Raw genomic sequence first — 27,717 nt, 5'->3', positions numbered from 1 at the left:
TTTTAATTACAGGAACTCCCTTGTTAAATACCCCAGCTCTGTACCAATGAAATTTAATACAGTCTTCTTTTCCTTCTAACTTTCCTTCCTAATTAAAAAAACAAAACAAAACTTAGCTGGTGTTTTCAGTAACTAGTGCAGACTCTGGAAGGTTGTTCATTTCCCTGCCATCTCTCACCGTCCTGCTGGTCAGAGCTGGGTAATCCTGGACACCTGCACTGACGTGTCAAAGCTCACCTCTCTGACCACTCCTCACTGCTCTCCTTTCCCCTTCACACTCACCCATACACCCTCTTCATTCTCTAAATACCATTTCATTTTTTCCCCTTAAAAATCATCCTTTTGCCCTAGCTGGTTTGGCTCAGTGGTTTGAGCGCCGAGCCACAGACTAAAGGGTCATGGGTTTGAATCAAGGGGCACGTACTTGGTTGTAGGCTCGATCCCCAGCCCCGGTCAGGGCACATGTGGGAGGCAACCAATGTGTCTCTCTCACATCGAAGTTTCTCTGTGTCTCCCCCCTCCTTTCCACTCTCTTTAAAAAATTGATGGGAAAAAATATCCTTCAGTGAGGATTAACAAAATCATTCTTTTTTTTTCTTTTCTTTTGCATTTTCTCTTTCACCACCTGAGCCTGGGCCCTGACTGCATGCCTGGGCTATTGCAGTATCCATTGCTTGATCTTCCCCCACCCTGTCTGCTCTCCTGGCCTCACTCTCTTGTCGGGTCTCCCATAAGGCTGTTTATTGCCTCCCTCGCCGGTGAAGGCTCACAGCCTCCCGCTCACCTATACAGGCAGCCATTTCCAATGCTGGTGCCTTCAGATACACAAGATGCAGGAAGAAAATATTAGCATCTCTTCATCTCATTATTTTACAGTGGCTTTGTGAATGTTTTAATCTGTACATAATGCTGTGTAATTTATAAATAAGTTACATGCTTTGGGAATGCATAACCAAAATTATGCTCACTGATAGAGGTATAGAAATCAAAGTTTGGAAATCACTGGCCCGTAGATACTTACCCAGAATCCTAATGTTCTATAGCCTCCTCTCCAACCTGTCTTCCTAGCATCCACTTGTTATTCAGGCTGATGAACTCTGAATTATCTTCTTCACTATCCCCAAGCACACATTTAGCTTTCCTCCCTCCAAGTTGCTGTGCATACCACTCCACTTCTCTGGAATGTTCTCCCTTTTGTGCTTGTCTAAAGCATAATGGTCCTTCAAGGCCCCCTCAAACCTCATCTCTCCTCAAGGGCTTCCCGGACCAGCTCAGGACAGCCCTTAGAAGGTCCCGCTGTGCTATGTGTTAAAATCACTGAATCTTCTCATTTGCATCCTACCCCTCCAGGTAGGTGATTTGTCATTGAGGACATGATGCTCTCCTCCATTAATGTGCAGGAGCTTTTTACACTTACATCAGCAAACACTTGTTTCCAAAAGTCTGTGTTTTTTCATATTTTAGATTACCTTTCCCTACTACTACAACTCACCTTAGCACTAGTAGGAGTCTCTGTTCCCCTCCAGTTTGTGTGAGCAGTGGGTCTGGTGTTAAACATGTGAGTCCAGACATTGAAAAGTCCCATAAGAGCAAACTTCCCAAAGGAGAGGGCATGGAGGCTGCTGGTGGAGTTGACCTCCTAGAGCAGGTTCTCAACATATCTTTGCATGAATGGCCTTTCTGTGGTGAGTTTCCCATAATAAGGGCTTTAACTTCCACCAATAATTACCTGCTGTAAGCCCAGAATTACAGGGATTTCTTTGGCTGAACATACAAAACCAAGCTCATATCAGGGAAAGGAAGGAGGGAGCAGTGGTTTAGTTTCTCAGAATCTTCTCACCAAAATTCAGTTCTTTGCCCTCTCCTCTACTTCCTCTGTCTTCCCATCCCTACACATACCCACCGTGGGGTAGCGATGGAGCCAACAGTGGGCAGTGGTTTCCTCAGCCACATTTTCACCTTCAAGACTTGTATTCCTGCTCTTTAGCTTAGAAGAGGGTAAGACGTAGAGCCTGTAAAAAATTTGAACTTTTTATTTGACTGTAAGTACAACAGTGTGGTCCTGGGCTGGGTAAGGAAAGTACAGTGCACGGATTAAGGGGAGGAGCAGCCCCATGGTACTCAGCGCTCTCAGGCACGCCTGTCCTGAGTTGTGTGTGAGTCATGTATCGGGTTCTGAACCTGGAGTTTCAAAATATTCTTGAACTCGATGGAAGTCGCCTCCGAGGAGGTAACCAATACTGTGTGGTCCATGTCATTTGAAGGAATGCTGAAGGAACTGAGCGTACGGATAGGGAGAAGTTAGGAGAGGGAAGACACAATAGCTATGATCTAATAATTGAGCACTGCCCTGGGAAAGAAGGGTTTCTTTCTCTCAATGCTTCTTCGCTGCAGAGGGCGGTCCCGGACCTGTGGGTGGAGGTTATCTTATTTCCACATAAGAAGAACTAATCAGGTGCTTTTCAATGCAGAGCCTGGAAATTTTACAGGAGCCTGTAGTATATGTGGACTTTTTGTCTAAGGCTTGAGTTCTGTTTTCGCTGCTTGAGAGATGGCACCAGATTCTGCTCTGAGAGTTCACTTGGCCCCCTAGCTCTCCCCGAAGCCACGCTGAAATCCCTGTGTCTGAGTTTCAGGCCCAGAAGAGGCCTGGCTCCCTGTGTGCTCGTGGCCCAGGGCCTCCTCTCGATTGTGATCTCTGCTGTTGAGAGCTGCTGCCTAGGGATGAGGGCAGGTGCTCGCTCACCTGCGTGCAGATAAAGCCCCCAACGCCCCCGGCGGCAAGTCTCTGGACATTAATGGACACGTCTGAGTTCTCTCCTGCCAGCATTAATGGTCTTTACCCAATGCTTTTGTTTACCAAGAGAGGATGCCCACCCACTTCCCCAAGTAGAGCTAACGTACTTTTCCTAGGTTTTGCTTTAAGGTGTTGTCATTAATTCTGAGGCAGGACTAAGAACTCCCCCTGCTTTCCCTGTGTGGTTTTTAATAAAGCCTTTTCTAGACATGTGGACCGGTGCGGGTGTTAGGTATCTAAGGAATCAGAAGACCGTGTTTTAGTCCTGCCTGTGCTACTTACTGTGTAGCCCTGAGCAAGTTACTTAGGCTGCTTGGGCTTTGATTTTATCTCATTTATCAACAGGCTGGTTCTGTCCACCGGAAACTAATCTCAGAAGAGTCATAAGGAGGATTGAGTAAGGTGTGAATACACTTTGTAAACTGAAAAACAAGCAACCCTCAAACCTTACCTCTTAGCCAACTCATAGGTACTGTGAAGGGCAGGGCAAGGAAATCTGGACCTACTTGATCCTCTGTGGCCACACCCTGGGCACAGGGTCACAATATTTGTCAGCCAGGATATTGGTGGTTGGGTAAATGTTGCTGGGTGTAATAGCTTAACAATCTACACTGAGTGGCCAGATTATTATGATCTCTGAATGCATAATAATCTGGCCACTCAGTGTATATCCTGTATAATAAAAGGCTAATATGCAAATTGTCCCCTCGACCAGGAGTTCGACCAGCAGGCAGGCCGGCCAACCGCCCATGTCCCCTCCCCCTGGCCAGGCTGGCCGGACCCCACCCATGCACGAATTCATGCACCGGGCCTCTAACATACATATATATAAATACACACACACACACACACACACACACACACACACACACACAGTATACACTGAGTGGCCAGATTATTATGTGTTCAGAGATCATAATAATCTGGCCACTCAGTGTATATGATTTGGTTTTATTCCTCAAGCTTGAGCAGCAGAGCTTCCTGGTCAGGTGTGTCTCTAACCTGCCCCGAGATGCCCCCACCTGCTGGAGAGGAAGGGCTGAGCCTCTAGAAAGAAAGCCTCCTCGCTGAGCTGCTGTCGTCAGCAGCACAGCACAGTTGTTCCCTGTGGACCTTTCGCTGACGATCCTCTGCCTTAAGGGAAGGAGCTGCCAGGACTCTTGTTGAGTCTGCCTGAGCCTGGCTCCCTGGGACCTTGTTCACCTGCCCGCCCTCTGGCACTCCCGCTTTGATAGCATTCACCTTGATCAGCCTTGGTCCGCTGTGGTGGGCACGTAGCATGGGCAGGGCCAGGCTGCACTCATGGGTGTGCCTGCTCGCCTTTAGATGACCTGGCCCGCTGTGTCGGCTGCAAGGTTGAACAGCAGAAGTTCAGAGTCCAGACGGGAGGAGATAATGGCCCTGTGATATCCCCTGTGAAGGTGTGTGTCTTCAGGAACTGGCTTCCTCTGATAGCCCTCTTGGATAGGATTATTGAGCTTGTTGAGATAGAAAAGTTTAGATTTCTACCAGAAAAATTTTAACCCAAAGTCACAAACCTGAAATGACATTTGCCTGAGAAAGCCGGACTTCAGTTTTTCTCCTACCCCCACCCCAGCTTGCCTGGGAATGACTGAAATCGGATACCTTTGTCCAGAGGAGAGTATACACATTTTTATAAAAAGGCGGGGCAGCTAAGAGGTTGGTGTGGTAGGTGGTGCTGAACTCACACCTTACCTGTGGTTTCATCAGATGAGCTTTGACCTCTCCCGAAGAGTTCCATAGCATATTCAGTAAATTCTGGGGTCCTACTATGTGCCGGCTCTGAGATCAAGCACAGAACCTTCCTTAAGGGGACTCACAGTCTAGGGTTAATGCTCAGCATCCCCGCCTGCCTGGGCTGTTGCAACCGTTTCCTCTCGATTTCAGGCTCTCTCTTTACATGGCTGACAGAGGAATCTTTCTGGTCTTTTTCTTTAAAAAAAACCGTATTAATAGTTCTTTCTTACAAATAAAAGTAACATATGCTCATTCAAGAAAACGAAATGAAAAAATGACAAGAGTACGAACAAATTATAGCATCATTCATAATAGCATCATCTACCAAGCATGTCAAACTCACGGCTGGCGGGCCACATGCCTCCTTTAAATAAGCAAGGCATGTGGCCCGCCAGCCACGAGTTTGACGTGCTTGATCTAGACATAGTGTTGAAACTTCTAGACTCTTTTTTAGATAATGCAATCACAGAGTGTTCAAAATCTAAGACCTGTTTTTCCTTAGTATCTTATCAGCAACATTTCCCCAAGTCATGAAAAGGAACATTAAGACCGCTCTTTCTAAAACTTAAACTCAATGATGTTACTTCCCTGCTTAAAATCCTCCTATCATTGGTGTTAGAAGGTAAAGTCGCTACTTCCTGATGCTCCATACAAGGCTCCCTGTGATGGGACTCCTGCATACTTCTCCAGGGTTACCTATTTCATCCCTCACCTCTTCTTTCCCTAGTGCCCACTCACCCCCGCCCCTCCCCGCTCAACTTCACACCATGCAGCTCACAGCTTCCCAGGCTGCCCGTGGGGTTGAACACCGTGATCCTATTCTCACAGTGCTGTCTGGAATACCCTCCCATTGGTATATCTTTCTCAATACTCAGTCCAAGTTGCCTCTTCCATGAAGCCTTTCCCTTTCTCCTCCGCCCCACCACAGAGCTGCCTGCTCCTCTTTTCATCTCTCATGGTACCTCTTCTGGAAGACCACCCATGTGCCTTAGACCAGTGGTTCTCAACCTTTCTAATGCCGCGACCCTTTCATACAGTTCCTCACGTTGTGGTGACCCCCAACCATAAAATAATTTTCATTGCTACTTCATAATTGTAATTTTGCTACTGTTAATGAATCGTAATGTAAAAATATCTGTGTTTTCCAATGGTCTTAGGCTCTACAGCAGCCATTCTCAACCTGTGGTCGCCTAAGACCATCGGAAAACACAGATATTTACATTACGATTCTTTGACAGTAGCAAAATTACAGTTATGAAGTAGCAACGAAAATAATTTTATGGTTGGGGGTCACTACAACATGAGGAAGTGTATTAAAGGGTCGCGGCATTAGGAAGGTTGAGAACCACTGCTTAGACTATGGAGGGCAGGGAACCACATCTTGCTCATCTTAGTTTCTCCAGGACTTTGCAGATAGTCAGCGTGAGGGTACATATTTGCTGAAGTACAAATAAATGATCAGTTACAGAAGTGTGCCCTGAATGCTGTGCGGGGTGTGTAAAGGGTGGTGATAGGAGCCCAGAGGAAGGGCGTTTTGTGGGTATGTGATCCAAGATCCAGCAGACAGGAAATGTGTTCATTTTTAACACAGGGTAGCCTTCCTCCACACTTAATCTACTTTTAAAAATTCTATTTGCATTTCTGTTCCCTGACCTTGGACCAACTATAGGAGCACCCATTGTGCAACTTTTGTCCCTCCCTCCTTTGTACACCTTTTCCTTTGTCCACTGGGACCGCTGGGACCTCAGCCGGGCGGGGCAGAAGTCCTCCCTGGGGTGGTGCACAGCCCACCACTCCTCAACAAGCCACCGCTGCCTGCGTCCCCCCAGGAGCAGCACAGACAACCGAAAGTCACCCCTAGTGGCCCTGGAGTGGGACCCAGTATCCCAACTCCAGGGAGCTAAGTCCTCAGAGGGAATCACTGTTGAGCCGGTGTAGGTATTTATAGCCAGCGCCATTATTTGAGGCAGATTACCCAGCATTCAGCTTAGCCAAACCCTTTACTTCCCTCTTCTTCCCCTCTCACAGCTTCTGCCTTCTCAGCTCCATCCCAGAGATAACCTGGGCTTCGTGCTCCTGTAGCAGGTCAGGCAGGAGGCGATGGAACCTATTTCTCTGTGTGACACTGTGGACTCCTCAGATGTCCTTCATTCTGCAAAAGAATTAGTGTGGACCCCATTAGACTGGATACTACACAGGACAGCCTTGTAGGCAGTGATATAAGCCTGTTTCCCAGGCCTTGCAGCCAGCATCCTGCCGGCCAACGGGCTGCAGAACAAAGGCTGTAACAGGGCAACGGGGAGGGGAAAGGGAAGGGAAGGGAAAGGCATGTAATCAGATCAATCAGCAGCTGGGTCCATCTGCCTGGGAGCTGGTCTCTGGTGATGGCACCAGGGGACTTGTCACATGTCATTTGAAAAGCCTGCCTGTCCGGGGTTTGTCAAGCCTCAGCACCAGACACTCATTTCCTTAATAACTGGGTACAGATCCTGAACCTATAAATTTAGCTAAACTCTTCTTGACCTTTCTATATTTTTAGCCTGTGCTGCTTCTCTGGATAACGGTGCCCATGGCTGATTACTTGTTCTATAAAATACCTTCCTGTCAAGTTAAAAGGAGTTCTCTTTCTCCAGCTTAGAAACCCTGTCCTCTTAATTCTAGTTTCTATGTTGGTAACAAAATCCTGTTTAGCCTTCAGCACATTCTGTGGATTTGGGGGTCCACTGGGGGGGAAAGAAGGTCGACATCTCTTCTCAACTTGAAGTTTTTCGGCTTCAGGTCTTCATATTCTCCACCTGCCCTCACGCGGCGGCCCCGTGGGACCGCTTCCATTTTTGTTTCATTTTCCTGGACTGTCTCTGCCTCTCCCTGGCCTGTGGTGAGACACAGCAGCTGAGAGAGTCCCTGACAGATGGTCCAAGTGCAGGTTAGGCCCACGCCGACGCCTTCTGTTCCTACGACCTTTACGGACACTTTCTGATCTCTGTGGCTTTACCCTTCGGGCTGCTGCTTTCAGACTGAGAACGTGAGCCTTGCCTTCACGCCGCAGTGGTGCTGTGGACGGGCCTGTGGAGAACTGGGACTCATCCCCCATCCTTGTTTGACAGTTGCCCACTGACTTCTCCCGTCGTATTATTCCTCCACATTGCTTCTGCCAATTTGCAAAATGAAATGCTAAGTGTCCCTGTGTGGTCTTTCTTTCCAGGCACTTCTATTCCTCAGAAATCTGTAGAAAGGAGAGTTCTGATCTGCAAACTGAGGAAAACTGAAGCGTAGAATAATGTTAGCTGTCTCCCTTAAGGTTGCCCAGGCACTTGCAGATCTGGGATTGGAATCCTTTACCCTTCGCTCTCTCTAGGGTGCCATAGTAATCCCTTTAAAGGCCTCTCATTCCTGTAGCAACTTAATTAAAAGAAATGAAAGGGATTAATAAATGAAAGAAAGCCCTTGTTAAATAACCTAGAAAACAAACATGTTTTTAGAAAAGGCTAAATCTGTTGACTGCTTCAAAAACAATAGTAACTAATTAAACAAACATGATTTTAAACAACTGGTTTTCCTATCACTATCCTCCCTGTTCATTTGCATTTGATGCTCCTGCAACCGATTTTCTTTTCTAACTGCTTGTTCCGTGTAGAATTGCGATGACTAGCTTTACCTCTGGAGCCCTTACCCAGAAACAAATCACTTTGACAATTTCATTATGTCCCATGTCTGGGAAACAGGCAGGCAGCCCCTTATGACTGCCTGAGAAGGGGCCGCGCTGGGCTCCCTGCTGCAGGACGATGGGGGTCTCCGGTCCCCTGGGGCCTCACTGGGTCCAGGAAGAACAGCCTCGGCTCGGGCGGGAACACGGGGCCTTCCAGGTGACTTTCAGTGTGCGCTTCTCTAAGGCTGTTCCATCTTCTCTTTCCAGAGCCTAGAAGGAGGCTCATACCGGGGCAGCTTGAAGGACCCAGCGGGCTGCCTGAATGAGGGGATGACCCCGCCCACACCTACGAGAAACCTGGAAGAAGAACAGAAAGCCAAGGCCCTGAGAGGCAGGATGTAAGTGGCTCCCCCGATTCCACCCCGGTGCACGAGTGTGCGGTGGGTGATGGGCAAGGGTCACAGTAGTTTGGGGAGAATGGAGGGATCAGAGAGCCCTTCAAGGGAAGAGATGCCAGGTGCACTAGCAGCACCCAGCCCAGCCCCTTCCCGAGGCAGCCCTCAGTGTCTCAGCGGACAGTTGAGGATAAACATCGCGCCTGGAGACAGAGCTGGACCTCATCTCCATGGGACCCTTCCAGCCCCCAATTCCCACTCTAACTTGCCTGTGGGCTTCCTTTGACCACTTTCTTCCAAGCAATAACTTGGGCTGAGCTAAAGATATATTTAAGTACTTTTATTTGGCCTTCCCGGTTCCTTCCTGTGGCCTACAACACATGATTGTGTGTCTCAGGGAGAGGGAGCGGGTGGGCGCGCTGGGCGTGCTGATAAAGAAGCATGTGTTCCCTGCTTCCTCCCGTCGCCCGAGGCCCCAGACCCGGGAATTTGGTGGCTTCTCTGTGCCGTGTAGATGAAGAATTTTAGATGAATTGCTTCCTGGGTTCAGAACGATTACAACCCTTGTGCTGGGGCCCTTCTTTGACATCTCAGAACTTTATCCCTTCTGCTACTTGGACCAAAAATGCAGTTGTGTAGCTCCAGGCAAACCTCTTTCACGCTTAGATAATATGCGCCAGACATCAACACGCCACACAGCACCTGGCCTGCGCCAGGGCACAGCCATCCGAGTCTGAGTCCAGCTCTTGATTGTACAGAGAGGAGCGTTTGGGATTGATGCCCTGGGGACTCCTGAGAGCCAGTCCGAGCAGTTTCCCAGGCAGTGGCTACCATGAAAGCACTCTGCTACTCACGTTGGCCTCTTGGGCAATACTGCCTGAGCGTTCTCGTCTGTTTACAGTAGGGCTTACAATCCCTACCTTGTTCTGAGCATGAGAAAACCCCAGTGATGCAACTGGCAAGTGCTCCAAGAAGAAATCATGAACAGGAAAGAAACCAAGAAAGCAAATGCCCTTGAAGTTGTTAAATCCTACATCTGCTGGTGGGTCGGGAGGTTGAGCATTCAAAGCTGTGATTCTGGAGAATCTGCAGTCGGCCTTGCTGGCCTTGACTGGGGATTTTGCAGGCCCGTCACCATGGACACGTACCTGAAGAACTGTGGCTTCTGTATCTCAGAAGCCTCACTTGCTGTCAGTATCTCCAAGGCCTCAAAAGGTGGCTAGCAGACAAATGTCTTTCTCCTCTTGTGAAGCGAAGAACAGAGCTGAAAAGTCTCACACTGATCCCTTGGCCTCAAATCTTTCATAACTCAATTTTGCCAAAGTGGTTGTCATTCTTTCTGCCCTGTGTCTACACGGTTGTTCCGTTACACGTGAGGGAGGCAGAAGCACCAAGAATGGGAATAGGAATGCTGGATTGTGCGTGGCGTTCTTTGTCTGACTGGGTGTGCCGCTGGGAAAGCCTTCTCGGCCTCAGTGCCCCCAGCAGTCCAGCGCGGGCCTCTCGTATAGAGAGCACCCATAAGCCCCTTCCCGAGGGTGCCAAGTGTGGGCTTTGGGGTGGTCTCGCCACAAAGGCACCACACCAGAGTCACTTCCCTGTGAACTCAAGTGTGAAGATTCCTTGCTTCCCGATTAAGAGGAACCTCACTGTTCTTCATCTCCCACTCAGGTTTGTCCTGAATGAGCTGGTGCAGACGGAGAAGGACTATGTCAAGGACCTGGGGGTTGTGGTGGAGGTGAGTGGATGGCTTGGGGTGGGTCTGCTCACCCAACCGGGGGCATATTGGGCCCTCGCTGGGCCGAGGTGTTTTCTCTCCGGGTATTTGCAAAAATGAAACTAGAAATGGTAATAGATGAACTTGAATATGCAGGTAAGGGTTTTGTTGGTTTTTTTTCTTTTCTTTTCTTTTCCCCTTGAATATTGTCAGAGACCTAGAGGGAGGTAGGGCCCCAAATGTTGCAGCCTCTTGGTTAGAGCCGAGCCTCTCGCCTTGTTTTAGGTGACTGAGTTTTTGTCTCAGAGCTTTTCACTGGTGTTCAACCACGTGGACATCTATTCCTCAGAGCCGTGAGCCACCAGGACCTGCACTCAGCAGGTCACACCCAGTGATGCCTTGGGGCTTATCTGTTTTCTTAGACTTTTAAGGAGAATGTTATGACTACCAAGAAGATGACGGACAAAGGAAAAACCACCAATCAGGCAAGATTGGCAGGTCCGCAGTTCAGAGTCAGCTTGGCAGTAAATAAAACAGCTCTCTCTCCATAGGGGTTTACCTTAGGGGGACTTAGACACTTGGATGAGAAAGTCAAAGAAAGTAAATGGATAATTTAGATGGCTTAGAGCCCTGTGGCTAAACATCTTAAACAAATCATGTGAATTCTAAACACCGAATGTCTGATACCTACATCACCTGCCGGTGCCTCACATTGGACCTGTAAGTCCCCATCCTGTGAGATCTGCTGACTTAGGGTTTGTATTTGCTTATCCTGAACCTTGGATAAACGAACTAGCCTGGCGTGCAACGGACCTGAGTTCTGACTTCTAGAAAGTTACTCTGTTCTCCAAGGGAGGATGGGGCAGGCAGGGGGGCAGCAACCTGCACCTACAGTCTGCCTAGGAGTGAGGGGCTCGGGAACCTGGAGGCTGAGCTGCAGGGCAGACAGACATCGGTGGTGCGACTGTAAGACAGAGCACTGACTCCCCAGTGTCTCAGCTTCTCATCTGTCAGACGGGGTACGTGCTGCCTGTGCAACCGCAAAGCCTGACTTAAACGCTAAAGTGAGATTATACATGATGGCATTTTCTAGACTCTCAAATATTAACACAGTGAGACTTATTTCTAGGCCAGATGTGTCTAGTTCTGAGCCTTTAAATACATAGACCCGAGCCTTTAAAGACATAGACCTCAGATTGGGAGAAGGAAGAGGGGCAGGTGATTTCTTCTTTCCTCTGCTTTCTTAGAAATTCGTAGAAGTGTTGTGTCTCACTCTGCACAAGGGTGAAGTCCTGGTTGAACAGTGAGAAACCACAGGGGCACTTGCCCTCAAGCTCCTGCAGAAAGGGCTGCAGTGTGGTGCTCACCCAGAAAGCTTTCTCGTAAAAACTGCTCAGCTCCTCCTTGCCTCTGCCCACAGGGCTTCATGAAGAGGATAGAGGAAAAGGGTGTCCCAGAGGACATGCGAGGGAAGGACAAAATCGTGTTTGGAAACATTCACCAGATTTATGATTGGCATAAGGAGTGAGTACTACATCGTCCTGGGATCTGGGTGTCCTAGAATCCTGGTCTCTCCCGTCCTCACCCCGCATCTGACCTTAGGGCCAGGGTTTGGGGAGAGTCTTCCGTCATTTACCTCAGCCTTGAGAAGTTACACAGTGCTGAAGAATGTGGCTTCCTTCTTTTTTTTATTTTATGTTTTTTATTTTATTGTTTAAGGTATTACAAATAGTAGTACATATGTCTCCTTTTTTTTTTCCCATTGACCTCCCCCCGGCCTCCTCTACCCCCCGGCACTTGCCCTCACCCCCGCCCCCAGTGTCTTATGTCCATTGGTCATGCTTACATGCATGCATACAAGTCCTTCGGTTGATCTCTTAGCCCCGCAACTCTCCCCTACCTTCTGCTGTAGTTTCACAGTCTGTTTGATGCTTCTTTGCCTCTGTATCTATTTTTGTTCAACAGTTTATAATGTTCTTTATATTTGTGGCTTCCTTCTTTTATCCCCTCCCTCCTTTCAGTTTTTTCCTGGCCGAACTAGAAAAATGTATCCAGGAGCAAGACAGATTGGCCCAGCTCTTCATTAAACACGTGAGTGTTTCCTGCCCCTTCTTCCCCTCCCCTTACACCAGCCTCACTTCTATGCATTTTAATTTTTTTAATATTTTAAATATGTTTTTATTTATTTCAGAGAGAGGAAGGGAGAGGGAGAGAGAGATAGAAACATCAGTGATGAAAGAGAGTCATTGATCGGCTGCCTCCTGCACACCCTCCCACTGGGGATCAAGCCCGCAACCCAGGCATGTGCCCTGACTAGAAATCAAACCATGACCTCCTGATTCATGGGTCGATGCTCAACCACTGAGCCACACTGGCTAGGCAACTTCCATGCATTTTTAAATTCCTCTCTCCGCTGCTATGCCTTCTCACCTTTCTCTGAGTTGTTGTTTAACTGTCTCGGCAGTTTGGACGATGGACTCTTGCCATTCCGTTCCCTCCTCTGCCCTCGATGTGTCATTGCCTTGGTGCATCCCCAGAGTGTGGGCCGTGTGTTTGTCCGCCGGCGTGTAGCCCAGCACAGCGCTCTTAGACTCAGGTTCCGCGTGAGGCGGGAGGTGTCTGAGCGCCTGCCCTCTGCCCTTGCAGGAGCGGAAGCTGCACATCTACGTGTGGTACTGCCAGAACAAGCCGCGCTCCGAGTACATCGTGGCCGAGTACGACGCCTACTTCGAAGTAAGCTGCGCCGGCTTTGCTGGTGGGAGGGGGTGGAGGTGTGGGGGGGATTCAGGCCGAGACAGCACATTCAGAAACAGCAGCCATCATCCAAGACAGGGACAGCTGTCTCGACACAGCCGTGAGCTTCTTAGCTCGACTCCCAGGAGCCCCTTTGCCTGGGAGGAGCGGAGGGGTGAGCGTGCGGACTGCTTTCAGAGGCCTCCGTGCTCAGAGTGATCGCGGTGCCGAGGCTGCTTCCGAAGCTCGGGCCTCCTCCCGGACCCCAGGGCAGACTGTGCCCACACTCCTCTGCACCAGCCTGGAGGCTGCCTGCTGAGGGCCCTCCACCTTGCTGAGGTGCTCGCAGTCACCTCGTAGTCTCTGCTTCCATCCCCAGAGTTTCTGTCAAGCACCCGAAAATGTTTGCTCTGCCCCAGCCTGGACGTGTGTGTTCTGCTGGCGGAGAGGCAGCCATCACTTGGAAAGAGCATTTGCAGATCTGAGTTGAGGGCCCCAGGCTTGTGTCCTAGGAGAAGCCCTTGGTTCCCCTGGGCCCTGGAGCAGTAGGGAGAACAGAATACCATTCCTGCTCGTCCCCGGGACCCGGGCCAGGACACGGGCTATGACAGTGATTGACGGGCAGAGGGTAATGATGTGTGTTCTGTTATTAATAACAAATTAGCAGTAGTGTAGGCAGTTCTGCCTCTTGCGTCGTTTGAAGATTCTAAAACTTTAGTGGCAAGCATGACCGCCTGTCTTCCTGGCCTTGAACCCTGACCTAAAATACCCCAAGTCTTCGGTTCCTTTTTTTTCTAATACCACTTCCCTTGTGTTCTAGGAGGTGAAACAGGAGATAAATCAAAGGCTGACGCTTAGCGACTTCCTTATCAAGCCCATTCAGAGAATAACAAAATATCAGCTGCTTCTCAAGGTGAGAGGGCCGGGAGCCTGGGTCAGGGCCAGGGAAGGGTCTTCATGGCTCTGAGCTAGCAAACAGGTTAGCTGCGGTTCTGTCTCCACCACGCTATTCCGTGGACTCATGGGGGCACGTGTGGGCTTCTATCTTGGCTGGCGGTTGCTTGTGTCCGCTTTACCCTCAAATAGATTGTATGCCTGTTGTTCCTACCTTTAAGGTTGGTTAATTCATTTTTTTTTTCAATGTCTTATTTTTGTCACCATCACTGACTTGGTACCTTCAAGAAATTAAAAAAATAACAAGAGCATAAAATCAAAGTGGAATACAGGCAGTCCTCGGGTTACGTCACACTCAACGTACGTCGTTTTCGTGGTTACGTCACCATCTCCCATTTATTTATAAAAAAAAAAAAGTTCCGTCATTTCGACGTATGTACATATGTGCTTTATGTTTTTTATTATTTATTTACCACAAGTAAAGGTCAGGAATTGTTACCTTTCTTTTAAAATGTTTTTACTGTTTCACTTCGTTACTGCTGTGTATGTGCTCCATGTGAGTGGCGTAGGTGCTTATGTAGGTGGGTTCTGACTTACGGCGAAAATCGCATTACGTGGCGCCGTAGGAATGGATCTCCGACGTAACCCGAGGACCTACTGTACAGGGGAAAGGAAAGGAAAGGCTCTAGAAACCTTAGATGAGTAGTAATACCTAAATTTGATCATGTTTTACTTTCTGTAATGGTTTAATTTAATTCGTCTTACAGAGAAGGGGGTATATGGTGGAGAGACTTAACTTCCCTTCCTCCCTCCCTTTTCTCAGAATGTTGAATCTTTGCGTATACTGGGGCTTCTCTGTGATATATGTACAGTATGACTCATAGCCCCATTTCCAGCTACTACACAGCATCACCATCTCTAGGGGAAGGAATGTCTCTGGGTGTTGCCACAGTGTCTGCGATGCTGGGTTTTTATAGCTCTGACTATTTTCCTAAATGATTTCACCCTCCCATACCCTTTCCCGCCTCCCCGACCGACTAGGACTTCCTGAGATACAGCGAGAAGGCGGGTTTGGAGTGTTCAGAGATCGAGGTGAGTTTCCTGCTTGTGATGCTGACTGTTGTAGGGACGACTGTTGGGTGTCTGTCTCTAAAGGGGGAAGATTGGCTCTGGAGACCGAGAGTCCAGGCTGGCTCCTCTAAGACAGTAAGAGCCCCTTGCAAACAGCTGTTGAGCAGGATGAGGAGCAGCGAGTATTAATTAGCACGCAGAGTTAATCCTGTCCTGGGCCAGGTCAGAGCTTAGCCCCACTGGTGTTCTGCTGTGGCCCAGGGACACGTGGTGGGAAGGGATGGTATGTGGGCCCTCTGACATCCTTCAGAGACTGGGTGTTTCGGTGTGCAGTTTTATCCATGAGCCCCGGTACTATTTGAGTCTAACATACAAAGCATTTCATTTTCACTCCCTCCCCGCCCCCAAAGATTACTCCTTAAGCGAAGTTCTTTGAGACAGTGTCACCATGGGGATTGTTTTAAGCCAGACCATTCTGGAAGGTTATTTTAGGTTAAAACCTCCAGTGTTTCACAAGCCAGGCTAAGCTGTTGCTTGGGCAGCTAGAAAACAACAGAGAGAAGAACGAACATATAAGAAGGAGAGGGAATTGATGACCAAAAGTGGGAAGGTAGGAAAAGGATGGGCTGGGCAGCATTCTCCCCACATGTGGTCACTGGTTCACGTGTTGCCCCTGCACTGGTGACCAGCAACTTCCCCCTCCCACCCCTCACCCCCAAGAACAGACAATCTCGCAGTCCTCTGGGACCAGTGTCATTTCCTAGAATCAAGGAACTGCCAGGAGGTCCCTGCCTTCCAGCATGAAATTGCCCTGAGCTTCCCGTTCCCCCTCCTGAGCTGCTGTTATTCTTCCTGACAGAAAGCAGTGGAGTTAATGTGCCTTGTTCCAAAACGCTGCAATGACATGATGAATCTGGGACGCCTGCAGGGCTTTGAGGTAAGCCCCCAAGAATGCACCTAAGCTCTCTCACTGGGCCTCAGGAGCCCCGGTGGAGGAGGCTTCCTTTGAAGTCCTGTGCCCGACTCCTTGCCTCCTTCGCCCCATCTACTCTTTTAGGCCCGTCTGGCCTCTCTGGTGCACAGGCCTCGATACCTCATCTGTATAGGACACCCAGTGACAGCACAGTCATAGAAAGTCACAGAGCAGTCACCCAAGCTGGAGTCAGAATTCCAAGAGGGTTGGAAAGACCCCATATTGTTGATCACTGTGGACCTGGCACTGGTCTCTTCCCTCCTCTCCTGCTTGAGGCATGCGAGCTGTGTGAGGGGAGCAGGCCTCTGTGATGGAACTAGAACCAGGGGAAAGTGGAGCACTTTTTTGAGAGAGTGGTTCTAATTGACAGGTCTACCTAGTGGCTCGGTTAAACAAACATTCAAAGCTCTAAAACATCAGAGTGCACACTTCCGTTCTTTAAAGAGGAGAATCAAATTTTAGGACAGACAGCTAGGATTTTGGTTACAGCCAATGGACTAGCCTAAGCGGACTGCCATGACAAAGTACCACAGCCTGGTGGCTTCCACAACAGACTATCCTTGCGAACAGCCGTTGAGCAGGATGAGGAGTGGCGAGTATTAATTAACACATGGAGTGTTTTTCTAGAACTCGAGAATCCTGTTCAACTCATTTCTATCAACTCATTTCTAGAAGCTAGAAGTCCGAACTCAAGGTCAAGGAAGGTGGTTCCTTCTGAGGACTGTGAGAAAGAGGTCTGTCCAGGCCTCTCTCCTTGGCTTGTAGACGGCTGCCTTCATGCCCACATGGCATTCTCCCTGTATCTTCACATCGTCTGCGCTCTGTGTCCTAATTTCCTCTTTTTATAAGGGCACCCATCATCCTCGAATAGGAATCACCATAATGGCCTCACATTAACTTTTTAAGGACCCTACCACCCAATAGGGTCCCATTCTGAAGTCTGGGGGTTACGGCTTCAACATGTGAATTGTGGGGGATACAGTTCAACCATAACAGTGAACCTTTAAAGAGCAAATCGATTTTTCTAATTTAACTTAATAAGTGGCTGTTGTTAGCTTATATCCAAATGTCATATATTGACTAGACATAATCTGTTGAGTATCAATATGGTAACATTGAAACAGACACAGTTATTGACTGGTACGTAGTTGTTGAGCCCTGTAGAAAAAGAGGTGAATCTTTCAGTCCTGTATCCCGGTAATCCTGCAATCTCAAGATTTCATTATTCCTTTTTTGGAGAAAAGGGAAGATTTCTGAAAGTTGACATAATTAAGAAAGAAATAACCTTTTTTCTTCTGGCTAAATTAAAAGAGGTAGACTAGACTAGATATAAGGCAGACTGGCCCATAAGTAAATTTCGGAATGCTATATTCAGCTTTGGGTTCTTGAGTTGGATCCATGGTGTTCTTGAGACAAATTCTTGTGTCCTCCTTGCCCTTCCAGCCCATCCTGGTGTCCCTGTCTGATCTCCATTGCTTTGTTGTGTCCAGGAAGTATGTGGAGGGTCTTCTTTGCTGTTCTTTTTGATAGATTCCCAGTTCTCCCCGGTAGACCTAGGAGGAGAGTAAGCAGGATTACACAGCAGCAGCATACCTGACTTCTTACACAGTGCTTCTTTAGTCATCCTAGATGAAGTTTTATACCTTTTTCCTTGGAGTTATGCCAGGGCTGAGGCTATTCTGAACAAGGCAAATAACTCCTTTTGCTCTTAAACCTTGATGGCCCCATGTTTTCTGAGCAAGAGTCTGACTTGACTTTCTCTTGGTCTCTGAAGAGGCCACTGACAAGAGGATCAGCATCTGATTTGCTGCCTGATTCACATCACACTTCACAGGAGCTGTGCCCTGACCGGGAATTGAACTGGCCACCTTTTGGTACACAGGTTGATGCTCAACCAACTGAGCCACACTGGCTAGGGCAATTATTTTCTCTTTTAAATCAAGTACCACTATCTGCTTTTTTCCTCAAGCCCCAGAGAATCTGCATCGCATTCCTTCAGTTAATTGGAAAGGATCATGAACATATTTCCATTCCTTCTGAAGTCCATGGCTTTGAACCAGGGAGGAGGTAGCCCCTTCATTTAGATTCCCTCCCTTTTAAATCCTCTAGCTTTCCCTTGAGCATCGGCAGGGCTATAACTTATGGGTCAGGCTTTATGTAATATTAATAAAGCTTTTAGAGCTTTCCTAGCTTGCTAGTCACCAGCTTAATATTAACTTTGGACCAGGGTAGAGATAAGCCTGTTTGGCTGCTGACCTTGACAATGAGGAGCCATGATCCAAGCAGAGGGAATGTGTTTCTCAGGAACATGAAAGGAAAATTAAAAGCCCTGGCCGTGTAGCTCAGTTGATTAGAGAATCGTCCTGATACACCAAGGTTGCAGGTTCAATCTCAGTCAGGGCACATACAAGAATCAACCAATTAATGTTGGTTGGCTCTAGGCACAGTTCCTGTGAAGTCTGACCTGAATCAGGCAGCAAATCAGATGCTGATCCTCTTGTCAGTGATCTCTTCAGAGACCAACAAATGGAACAACACATTGATGTTTCTCTCCCTTTCTATTTCCCTCTCTACCTTTCTCCCTTTCTTTCTTCCTCCCTCCTTCCACTCTCTCAAAAAAATCAATGGAAAAAATATCCTCGGGTAAGGATTAACAACAACAAAAAAAGAAGGATCACAGGCCCTGGCCTGTGTGGTTCAGTTGGTTGGACATTGTCCTGTGCACTGAAAGGTTGCCAGTTCGATTCCCAGTCAGGGCACATGTACAGGTTGCAGGTTCAATCCGCGGTGGAGGGCATGCAGGAGGCAGCCAGTCGATATCTTGCTCTCACAATGGTGTTTCTCTCTATCCCTCTCCCTTCCTCTCTCTCAAAATCAATTTTTAAAAAATGATTATGGACCCAAAAAAAAATACTTATCAGCTTATAAAATTTGGGCATAAATCTATGGGACCCAAACTTTACCTGTTAGCCTGTAGGAGACTAAGGCTTCAGAATTTCCTCCATTTTGAAATAAAAAAAGAAAAGAGGGGCCCAATGCATCAGATTAGGTGTGTTTGTGCCTGGCCACAGTTGGCTCTAAGCTTATGGCCACTAGAGGACTCCGTGTCCTTGGCCCATGCTGCAAGGGAGCCGGGCAGGCACACACTTCTCAGAGCTTCAGGCACAGAAAGGTCACTTTGAGCTCTAAGTGCCACTTCCTTTCTGTTTTCCTTCTAATAAAACATAAGAAGGGCCAGTATCATTTCAGAACATCTCTTTAGTTAATAATCTTACCTTCCTTCTGGCATTACCCTCAGGCTGCTTCTTAGTAGTTCCGTAGCCTCCTTTCCCTTTCCCTTTCCCTTCACGGCCCTTGTGGCTGCCCCAGATGAATGGGTGGGTCCTAATTCAGTCTCTTACTAAGCCCAGAGGGTTTGGGTATCACGTCTGCTGTCCATGTCCATAGAGGGGAGAATCTGTGGACCCCGAGGGCTGTGGTGGTCTCCCCGGTTTTCATCGGCTTCACCCCAGCCCTTCTCTCCATCAGGGCACACTGACCGCTCAGGGGAAGCTGCTGCAGCAGGACACGTTCTACGTGATTGAGCTGGATGCAGGCATGCAGTCCCGGACCAAGGAGAGGCGTGTGTTCCTCTTTGAGCAAATTGTCATCTTCAGCGAACTGCTCAGGAAGGGCTCTGTCACCCCGGGCTACATGTTCAAAAGGAGCATCAAGGTGAGGATCCCGTGGGGTTGAGAAGGGACAAGGAAGAGCCAAATTAGGGGGGGAGCTGCTTCCGTAAGACAGAGGCATGGAATGAGTCAGGATCCTGAACAATGAAGAACTTTCAGCCTCCTAACCTTTCGGGCCTGAAGGTTGAGCACCTGTGGGAAAAAGTGACAGGGGAGTGCCCGTCTGTAGCAGGATCCTGCAGGTCTCCAAGACGGAAACCAAAGTACTTAGCTGTTGGATCCAGGGCAAAATTTTGGAAACACCTCCTGAAATAAAAACTTCACGGAACTGTGATACATTGTTGATTTTTATTAAACCGCTTACATATGAACAGATCACCTTGGTGTCTTCCAGATGAATCACTTGGTTCTGGAGGAGGACGTGGACCATGACCCCTGCAAGTTTGCGCTCATGAACAGGGAGACTTCAGAGAGGGTCATTCTGCAAGCCGCCAACGCTGACATCCAGCAGGCCTGGGTGCAGGACATCAGCCAAGTCTTAGAAACACAGCGAGACTTCTTAAATGGTGGGTCCTGGGCCTGGCTCCTAGCAGGGCAATTTCATGGCACCCCACACCCCTGAGCTTCCTTGGGTCTGGGTTTATGGTGAGTTCTGAGCCCAGATCACACTTTATATGTAGTCCAACTTCATCGTTTTCAGAAACACTTCGTTTAGAATTTTTCTGAACCTGAATGCGCAAGTGAAACAGATGGAGCATTATAAAGAAGCCCCATCTCTCCAAGGGCAGGGATACTCCCTTATAGCCAATACATAGGGCATGTGCCTCGTGGCCACCATCACCGGCTGGTCATAATTGGGGTAAAAGTCGGAGACGGGCACCCCCTCTTTCCTTTAGGGGCCGACATCAGTGATATGTGCCTTCCCCTTTGGTGGCCGATGGCTGGTACTCTCACAGGTTCTCCAGTGTTATCTAGAGACTGGGAATTTGGCAGATCAGTTCAAACGACCCTTCTGCTCCCAACAGTGTGAGAGCCTGGCCAAGTCCTCTCTTCCAATAAGAGGTGATCACACTCAAATTTCAGTAATACCTTCAACTTCCTAGAACAGGTTGATGACGCAGAGAATGTAGCTCTCTGTGGACCTTGCAGGAGTCCCCCTAATGGGCTGTGTGGTCTGGAATGAAGGGGAGCTGCTATCTTATTTACATCATTTTATTTGTTTTCCCTGCGGGGATCTTCTTCACGTTGAGCTTGGTGTGGGAAAGGACTTGTACAGGGTTAAAGTAGTGGTAATCTGTGTAGTTATGAGCTCAGGTGTTTCTCTGAGCAGAAATGGAGCTTGAAGATGAAGGCAAAATATAACCAGTAACAAAGCAAGTCTGGAGACTCAGCAAGCACATAGGCCTGTATGCGCGTATACACACACACACACACACACACCCCTCCCTCCACGGTGTCACCTCCTTGCCAGCACTACAATCTGGAACCTGTCAAATGATGCAAATGGATCATTTGTCGATGTCTAGCATGGGCCTGAGTGCTGTGGGGAAAGGTTAAAGGTCACATACTAATTGAGGACCTTTCCTTGGACCTCAGTTAGCTCATTTTGTGAAAAGGAGAAACAGTGCTTCGCCCACACTGGCATGTGTCATGGCGTGCCAGCCGCCCTGGAAATAGGAAAACATGGCACTAGCAGTATCAGTTTTACTCCCTGATAAGAGGTTTAACGCACTGTGTTTATTTTAAAACAAAGAAATCATATCGAAGGATGCCATGACTTCTTAAGATAGAGCATGAGACTTTGAAGCAGTTTCACACTTACAGAAAGTCTTTCTGGGTCATGCCCTCTGGACCCCCAACTATAGACTACTTTGAGAAAAAAATTAAGTGATCTCTAAGGTTTATTTTCATTCTAAAAAGTCTAAAATTAAACACCAGCCTAGCCCTGAGGAATAGTAATGAAAGTTGTATATAATTTACAGTGTCTGAATATACAACTGTGAATTAACACTTATGCTGATAAAATAATTTTATACAAAAATATGTGCACATATAAAATACATTTATTAAATTTCACTCTATCAGGAATTTCTGATAGACTCTAAGCTGGAATGAGGTTTCTAAGTGCATTAATTCAGGACAAAAGAAAAATAAGGGAGGAGAATAAGATTGAAACCGGAAATAATTGAAATAGCGGCTGCCATCCTTTCTCTGTGCCAGGCACCATGCTAAGCATTTCACATGTATTATCACATTTAATCTTCACATCAACATGGAAAGGTAAGTACTGTCGTCATATATTTTTGAGGTGAGGAAAAGAGGCTCAGAAAGGTTAAGAAACTTGTCCAAAGTCACAAAGACAAGGACTTGAACCCAGACCTGTATAACCTAAAATTAGGTTCTTAACCACAAAACTGCAGTGGAGTTGCTAGTGTAGAACACACATATGTGACTCCCTAGCCAACAAAGCAAAGCAAGAAACAGGAACGGGTCTAAGCACTGTACCTACCAGCCGGAAACAAACCCTATCAGCAGATGCACAGTTTAACCCATTCCGAAGGCCTACATTATGCACATTGAGTCTGGTGGCAGAACACGGGCTCTGGAGGTGGCTTATTTAAGAATACAGACTCGATGCAAACATTTGAGCACCCCACCTCCACGTAGCAGGTATTGCTTCGGGAGGTCAGTCTAACAAGGCCTGCTTTACAATTCGACTTAAGTCTCCTACTGAAAGCACAGAACTGCATTCCTCTGAGCAGTGATTCAGACTTTGCCCTGGTTCCAAGAGACCTTTCTCCTAGTGTTAGTGAATTATGGAACTATTGCTGAGCAAGATTATAGACACCTCGGTATCTAAGCCCACGGAGCTCTCTCCAGGGAGACAGGCCGGGCTCCGGCAGAGCCTGCTCTGTACTTGGACACACTCGGGAGACAAGGACGTGACGATGGCTCAGGGCCAGGCTTGCTTACAGAGACCTGTGCGGGCATCTCAGTGCCCATCTTTCCCTCCTGAGACCTCAAATAGGAAGGCAGCGTGGCCGATGTTGGGTGCTGTTGAAGTTCATACCGATCACTATAGAAATAGTCTTACAATGGAAAGTTCTCCGGGCCCAGCTGGTAAACCCACGGAAGTATTTGTTACAGCAAAGACTGATAAAACCAGCATTATCGGGCCAGTCCTTGTTGTCGTCATTGCAGAATTTGACCTGGGTGGCCTTTGCCTGGCTGTACCTCTTTAGGACTCAGACCTTGGAACTTTGTTATCTTAAACTCACTGAAACAAAGCCCATGTCTTTCCTTTCAATTCAGCTTTTCCTCTGTCTCCTTGACAACCATTCTCCCAGTCTCCAAACCAGTGTGACCCTCGATTCTTGCCTTCCTTGCCACCTAGGCCGGGTCGGAGTCTAGTCTGCCTCCGGAACACTTGCCACACAGATCCCTTCCCCATGCCCACTGCTGCTGCTTGAGTCGGGCCTCTCACTTGTTTCTGTCTCAGCCTCTCCAGTCTCTCCTCCCAACTGCTTCAAGGTTAATGTCCTCCAAGCCTGGCTCTGGTGAGAGAGTCTGAATGTAAAACGTTCACGTTCATGAATCCAGTCACTTTTCATGATCTTCAGAATCAAATCCAGACTCGTGAGCCTTGGCTTTCTAGGTCGTTGGTACATGGCACCTCCGCCTCCCCCACCTGCCTCACCTCCTCTTCCACGGAGACCCAGGGCCCGGTGCTCCACGGAATGACTCCATCCCAGGCACACGCCACTTTTGCTTCCTTCCTGCAGAGCCTGCATGGCACAGGCCCTCCTCTGACGTTCTTTATCGCCCCCACCTGTACACAGGCACCCACACCACACACTCCCTCCTTTCGCACAACACTTTGCACCTCACCTATGGCAACTATTGGGCTTTGTATTTTCATTATACAGGTAGGTTTCTTAGTTCTCACAGTAGGTAAGTTCCTTAACAACAAGGGTAGTGTCTTCCTCTTGTATCCCCATTGTGCCTGGCATGGAGCCCGTACCTAAGAAGCCCCCAAACCCTTGCGGGATCCCCAGAGCTCAGAGTAACCGTCGCTCTTCTCTGCAGCACTGCAGTCGCCCATTGAGTACCAGCGGAAGGAGAGGAGCTCAGCTGTGATGAGGGCCCCACCTGCCAGGACTCCCCAGGCCAGCCCCCGGCCCTACTCCTCCATCCCCGTGGGCTCTGAGAAGCCCCCGAAGGGCTCCAGCTATAACCCCTCTCTGCCACCCCTGAAGATATCTACCTCCAATGGCAGTCCAGGGTTTGACTACCACCAGCCTGGAGACAAGTTTGAGGCCAGCAAGGTAAGTGACAGCTCATTGTTCCCACCCTTGCCATCCTGAGGGCATGGCCTCGGGACTCACTGTAGGAAGTAGCATCTTTTTGTGCTGATCAGTTGAGCAGGAACAGCCCATTGGATACGGACTAGTCTCAATTATTCCCCTTTCTTCCTGCAAGTTGAGTGTGTTAGACCAGTTCCCTCCAGCTCGGAAACTGTGTTCAGGACCTATGGTCGTCGGCAGAAACTCCATAAAAGTGTAAGGTGTTATTGTAGTAGCAATTATGAAAACAGGCGGTTTACACCAAATAGAGAGTTGTGGTGTAGATCATCTAAAATTCACCACTCTGGTGTTTGACATTTTAAAGACATTGCCTTTTCTAATGATAAGCTGCCGAAGCAACTCACAGTTCTTCACCACCCACCAGTTAATGTGGCAAGAAGTCACGCGCGCGCGCGCGTGTGTGTGTGTGTCTGTGTGTGTGTGTGTGTGTGTGTGTGTGTGAATGGGGAAGCCGGTCTTGGATTAAACGCTGATCATTGATAATCCATCATGCAGACATCACCATGAGGAGAGCCACAGACGTGAGTGTAGACCCAGTGCACACAGTTGCTTTCATCTTGCCAGCTAGTAGGAGCAAGAGAACATATAGGAAAGAGGAGGAATTAGGGAATCTGGTTTCCAATCCAAATTCTGCAGCTCACTTGCTCTAGAACCTCAGCGAGTTAGTGAATCCGATTAGGCCTCAGTTTCCTCTAGAACTCAGTGGGTCTGTGAATAGGAACATTTTGGTGTACATGTTCTGATTTTATACTTTTTACCCAAATTATTAGATGATACTGATTTTTTTTTAATTAACAGTGTCTGACTTCAATTCTGTATTAGAGTAACTGTACCAATCTATTGTATCACATCACCTGGAAATGATGTTCCACCCTAAAACCCCCTGCTCTTGTGCATAAGTTGGAGTCACATTGGCATTCTGTCAAGCTTTTTTGAAGCATTTCCTGCTCTCACCATGCTCTGTGAGGCAGCCAGGCCTCCCTGGGGCTGAACGGGTCTGTCTAGAAGCAGCTTCCCTGGTGCAGAGCCATGTGAAAAGACCACAGAGGCAGGGCCTCTGTGTCAATGAGAAGAGGGGAAACTGGAGGAGTTCTGTCCCCACAGGAGTTGGGTCAGGATAGGTCATGACCTTGCCTTTGAATTGGGCAAATGGCTCATTGTTAATCCTGTCTCAAGGAGGGTCAGAATGTAGCAACAGAGTAAGACCAATGTTTTTTCAAAAGGAAGAAAAAAAGTGTATCAAAGGGTCTGTGTTCTTTCCACTGGGGGTTATGACCTCTAGCTTGACCTTTGCCCTGACCTCACTTTGCCCAGGTGCTCATGTGCCTCTGTGCCAGTACCATGCTTTTCCTTCCATTAATCAGAGGACATAGTCAGGAAGGTTGCATGCTAGGGAGGGGCTTCCAGGTGGAAGGTGTGTTTACATCTTTACCTAGGCCAGCAGTATCTCTACCTATTTACCCTTGATTATACAGGGTGCCCCCCAAAAATATATACACACTTGAACACCTGATAGCTCAACTTTGAAAATGAAGTGTATTTTAATAAACACTGCCTTTGTCATTAGTCAAAGTGTATGTATACATTTTTTGGGGGACACCCTATATGTTGTATGAAACAAGAGTATGTTTTTGAATATCATGTCATTACTCAAGATCATCTTCCCCTGCTAGTGGGAGGTTGGGCTTTTACCCACACGGGATGCAGAGCAGGCCGTGTGCGCCCCAGCCTTCTTGTATCTGGGTCCCTCTCGCCCTGTCTCGCAGCAGAGCGACCTGGGAGGCTGCAATGGGACCTCGTCCATGGCCGTGATCAAAGATTACTATGCACTGAAGGAGAATGAAATCTGTGTGAGCCAAGGTGAGGTGGTCCAGGTCCTCGCGGTCAACCAGCAGAACATGTGCCTGGTGTACCAGCCTGCCAGCGACCACTCGCCCGCGGCCGAGGGCTGGGTCCCGGGCAGCATCCTGGCGCCCCTCACCAAAGCCACGGCGGCGGCAGAAAATAGTGACGGGAGCATCAAGTAAGTGCCTCGGTGGCTTCCCCGGGAGAGGAGTATGTGGATATAAAACATTCCAAAAAAAAACCAAGAACACAAAAATGCAAACACACGGTAGGGAATTACTGCTGCTTGTGCGCGACAGCGCCACCAACAGAAGCGATGCTTGAGGGCTCGGAGCCGCCGCAGCCCGGCATCCAGGCCGGATGGTCCTGAGTCTTTTGTTTTTGTGGATGGATGGTAGTGGCGGTGGTTTTCCTTTCCATTTTGTTTATAATTTTTGTTCATTTTTTCCCCCTCTCTTTCTCCCTCTCGCTAAGAAAAGAGCCCTACTGAGACCCTAGGTGACAGAGCATGCCTTCCGTGGCTCCACGTGGCTCACCGCAGGATTCACTGGACTGGACTTCTATTTATATTGGATTAAGTTGCTGATATATATATATATATTTTTTTTTTGATTGACACCAAAAAATTACCTTAGCACAAATGCCAGACCTGTGCAGGTCAGAGGCCCGCTGCTTCTCCCAGGAGAGAGGGAACTTTTTGGTTGTCTATGGCAATTCCTCTGTACAGATTGTACTTTTTTTTTTTTATTTCCCCTCCCCTGTTCGTTGAATATATGTTCATGGTCATTTGTAAGATATTTCTTTTCCTTATTTTGGTTGCAAAGACCCTTCCGAACACATTCCTGTATAAAGTATTTTGCACTATTTAAAGAAACCCATATGGATGAAGTCAGGCTGTGCAATATAATGGAGAGTCACAATGTTCATCATTGTACCTGTAATGTAACTAATAATTTTAAATGTACTATTTTAAATATGTAAAATAAATTTTCACCATGAGCATGTTTTAATGAGGTTCAAGACTAGTTGACCCTTTTTCCCCATTTCACTATTCTGGGACAAATGATTCTTCTTCTTCTTCTTCTCCCCACCCCACCCCTTTTCCTTTCTTTTCTACACTTTCGAAGTTGGTTGAATGCACTGACCGTCTTTTTCCACACAATCAGTTGCGAAGGCTCCAACCCCACCCAGTCTTCCCTTCTAAATAGCCCCTGTTGGTTTTCTCTAACCTCTGAGAGGAGGAAGAAGGCAGATTGGATACTGTCCAACTGGGCGACCTCGAGGTGCTGATGTAAATTAATGACTAGAGTGGAAGGTAGTGTTTGGCTTGCATCCCCGCTGCTTTCCATGCTGTGTGGTCACGGCTGTCGGGGATGGAAGGAGCTCCTGTGAGATGTCTGAGCAGGGTCACCGATGGAACTCTGCGTCTTTGGCCCTTTCTGCAGCTCCAGGGTAGAGGCTGCTGAATTGGCCCTGGCCCTTCTAGGCAACCACAGGCCCACCTGGGAATCAGTAGTGGCCCCTAAGGCACAAAGAGGCCCAATGCATTTTATCCTAAAGTCACTTGGCTCTGGTACCCTTTAAGGAGCCTTGGGAACAAAGGCCTTCAAAGCACTGACGTTGTTATGAATCAGTGGCCTTAACAGAACGGACACGTAATGACTTGTGATCTAATCATCCGGGCTCTGAGCAGGTCTTCCTCCTCGCCTTCCAGTCTGTTGGTCACTTTTTCACATCTTCTGTGGGAGGGAAGGTAGGAGGGGTCAGGCTGGGTGAGAGAGAACAGAATCGATACAAATCGGTCACTTTGGTTCCTTGTCAGCTGCTCTTACACAAGGGGTGGTGGGGGT

General features: G+C 48.1%; 1 protein-coding gene across 6 annotated transcripts in view; it reads left to right on the top strand.

Moving 5' to 3' along the window:
- Positions 1–27,717, top strand: part of LOC307096988 (kalirin-like) — a gene marked incomplete at its 3' end in the record, with an annotated part of 122,212 nt that overhangs the window by 48,602 nt on the left and 45,893 nt on the right. For 2 of the 6 annotated variants that reach the window (XM_079766812.1, XM_079766810.1), the window contains exons 4-15: positions 8,472–8,602; positions 10,271–10,337; positions 11,737–11,840; positions 12,338–12,407; positions 12,963–13,049; positions 13,870–13,962; positions 14,985–15,035; positions 15,874–15,951; positions 19,516–19,701; positions 20,053–20,224; positions 23,745–23,983; positions 25,792–26,860. In XM_079766812.1, coding sequence (XP_079622938.1) covers positions 8,472–8,602; positions 10,271–10,337; positions 11,737–11,840; positions 12,338–12,407; positions 12,963–13,049; positions 13,870–13,962; positions 14,985–15,035; positions 15,874–15,951; positions 19,516–19,701; positions 20,053–20,224; positions 23,745–23,983; positions 25,792–26,049 — 1,536 coding nt within the window. Of the gene's footprint in view, positions 1–8,471; positions 8,603–10,270; positions 10,338–11,736; positions 11,841–12,337; positions 12,408–12,962; positions 13,050–13,869; positions 13,963–14,984; positions 15,036–15,873; positions 15,952–19,515; positions 19,702–20,052; positions 20,225–23,744; positions 23,984–25,788; positions 26,861–27,717 lie in introns of those variants that run through there. The other 4 variants (XM_079766811.1, XM_079766809.1, XM_079766808.1 and 1 more) reach the window with 3 other exon arrangements.

The sequence above is a fragment of the Cnephaeus nilssonii genome (assembly GCF_951640355.1).
Source record: "Cnephaeus nilssonii genome assembly, chromosome: 3".
NCBI classification, from domain to species: Eukaryota; Metazoa; Chordata; class Mammalia; order Chiroptera; family Vespertilionidae; genus Cnephaeus; species Cnephaeus nilssonii.
Note: the sequence above shows the minus strand (reverse complement) of the source record. Positions and strands in the feature narration are given on the sequence as shown.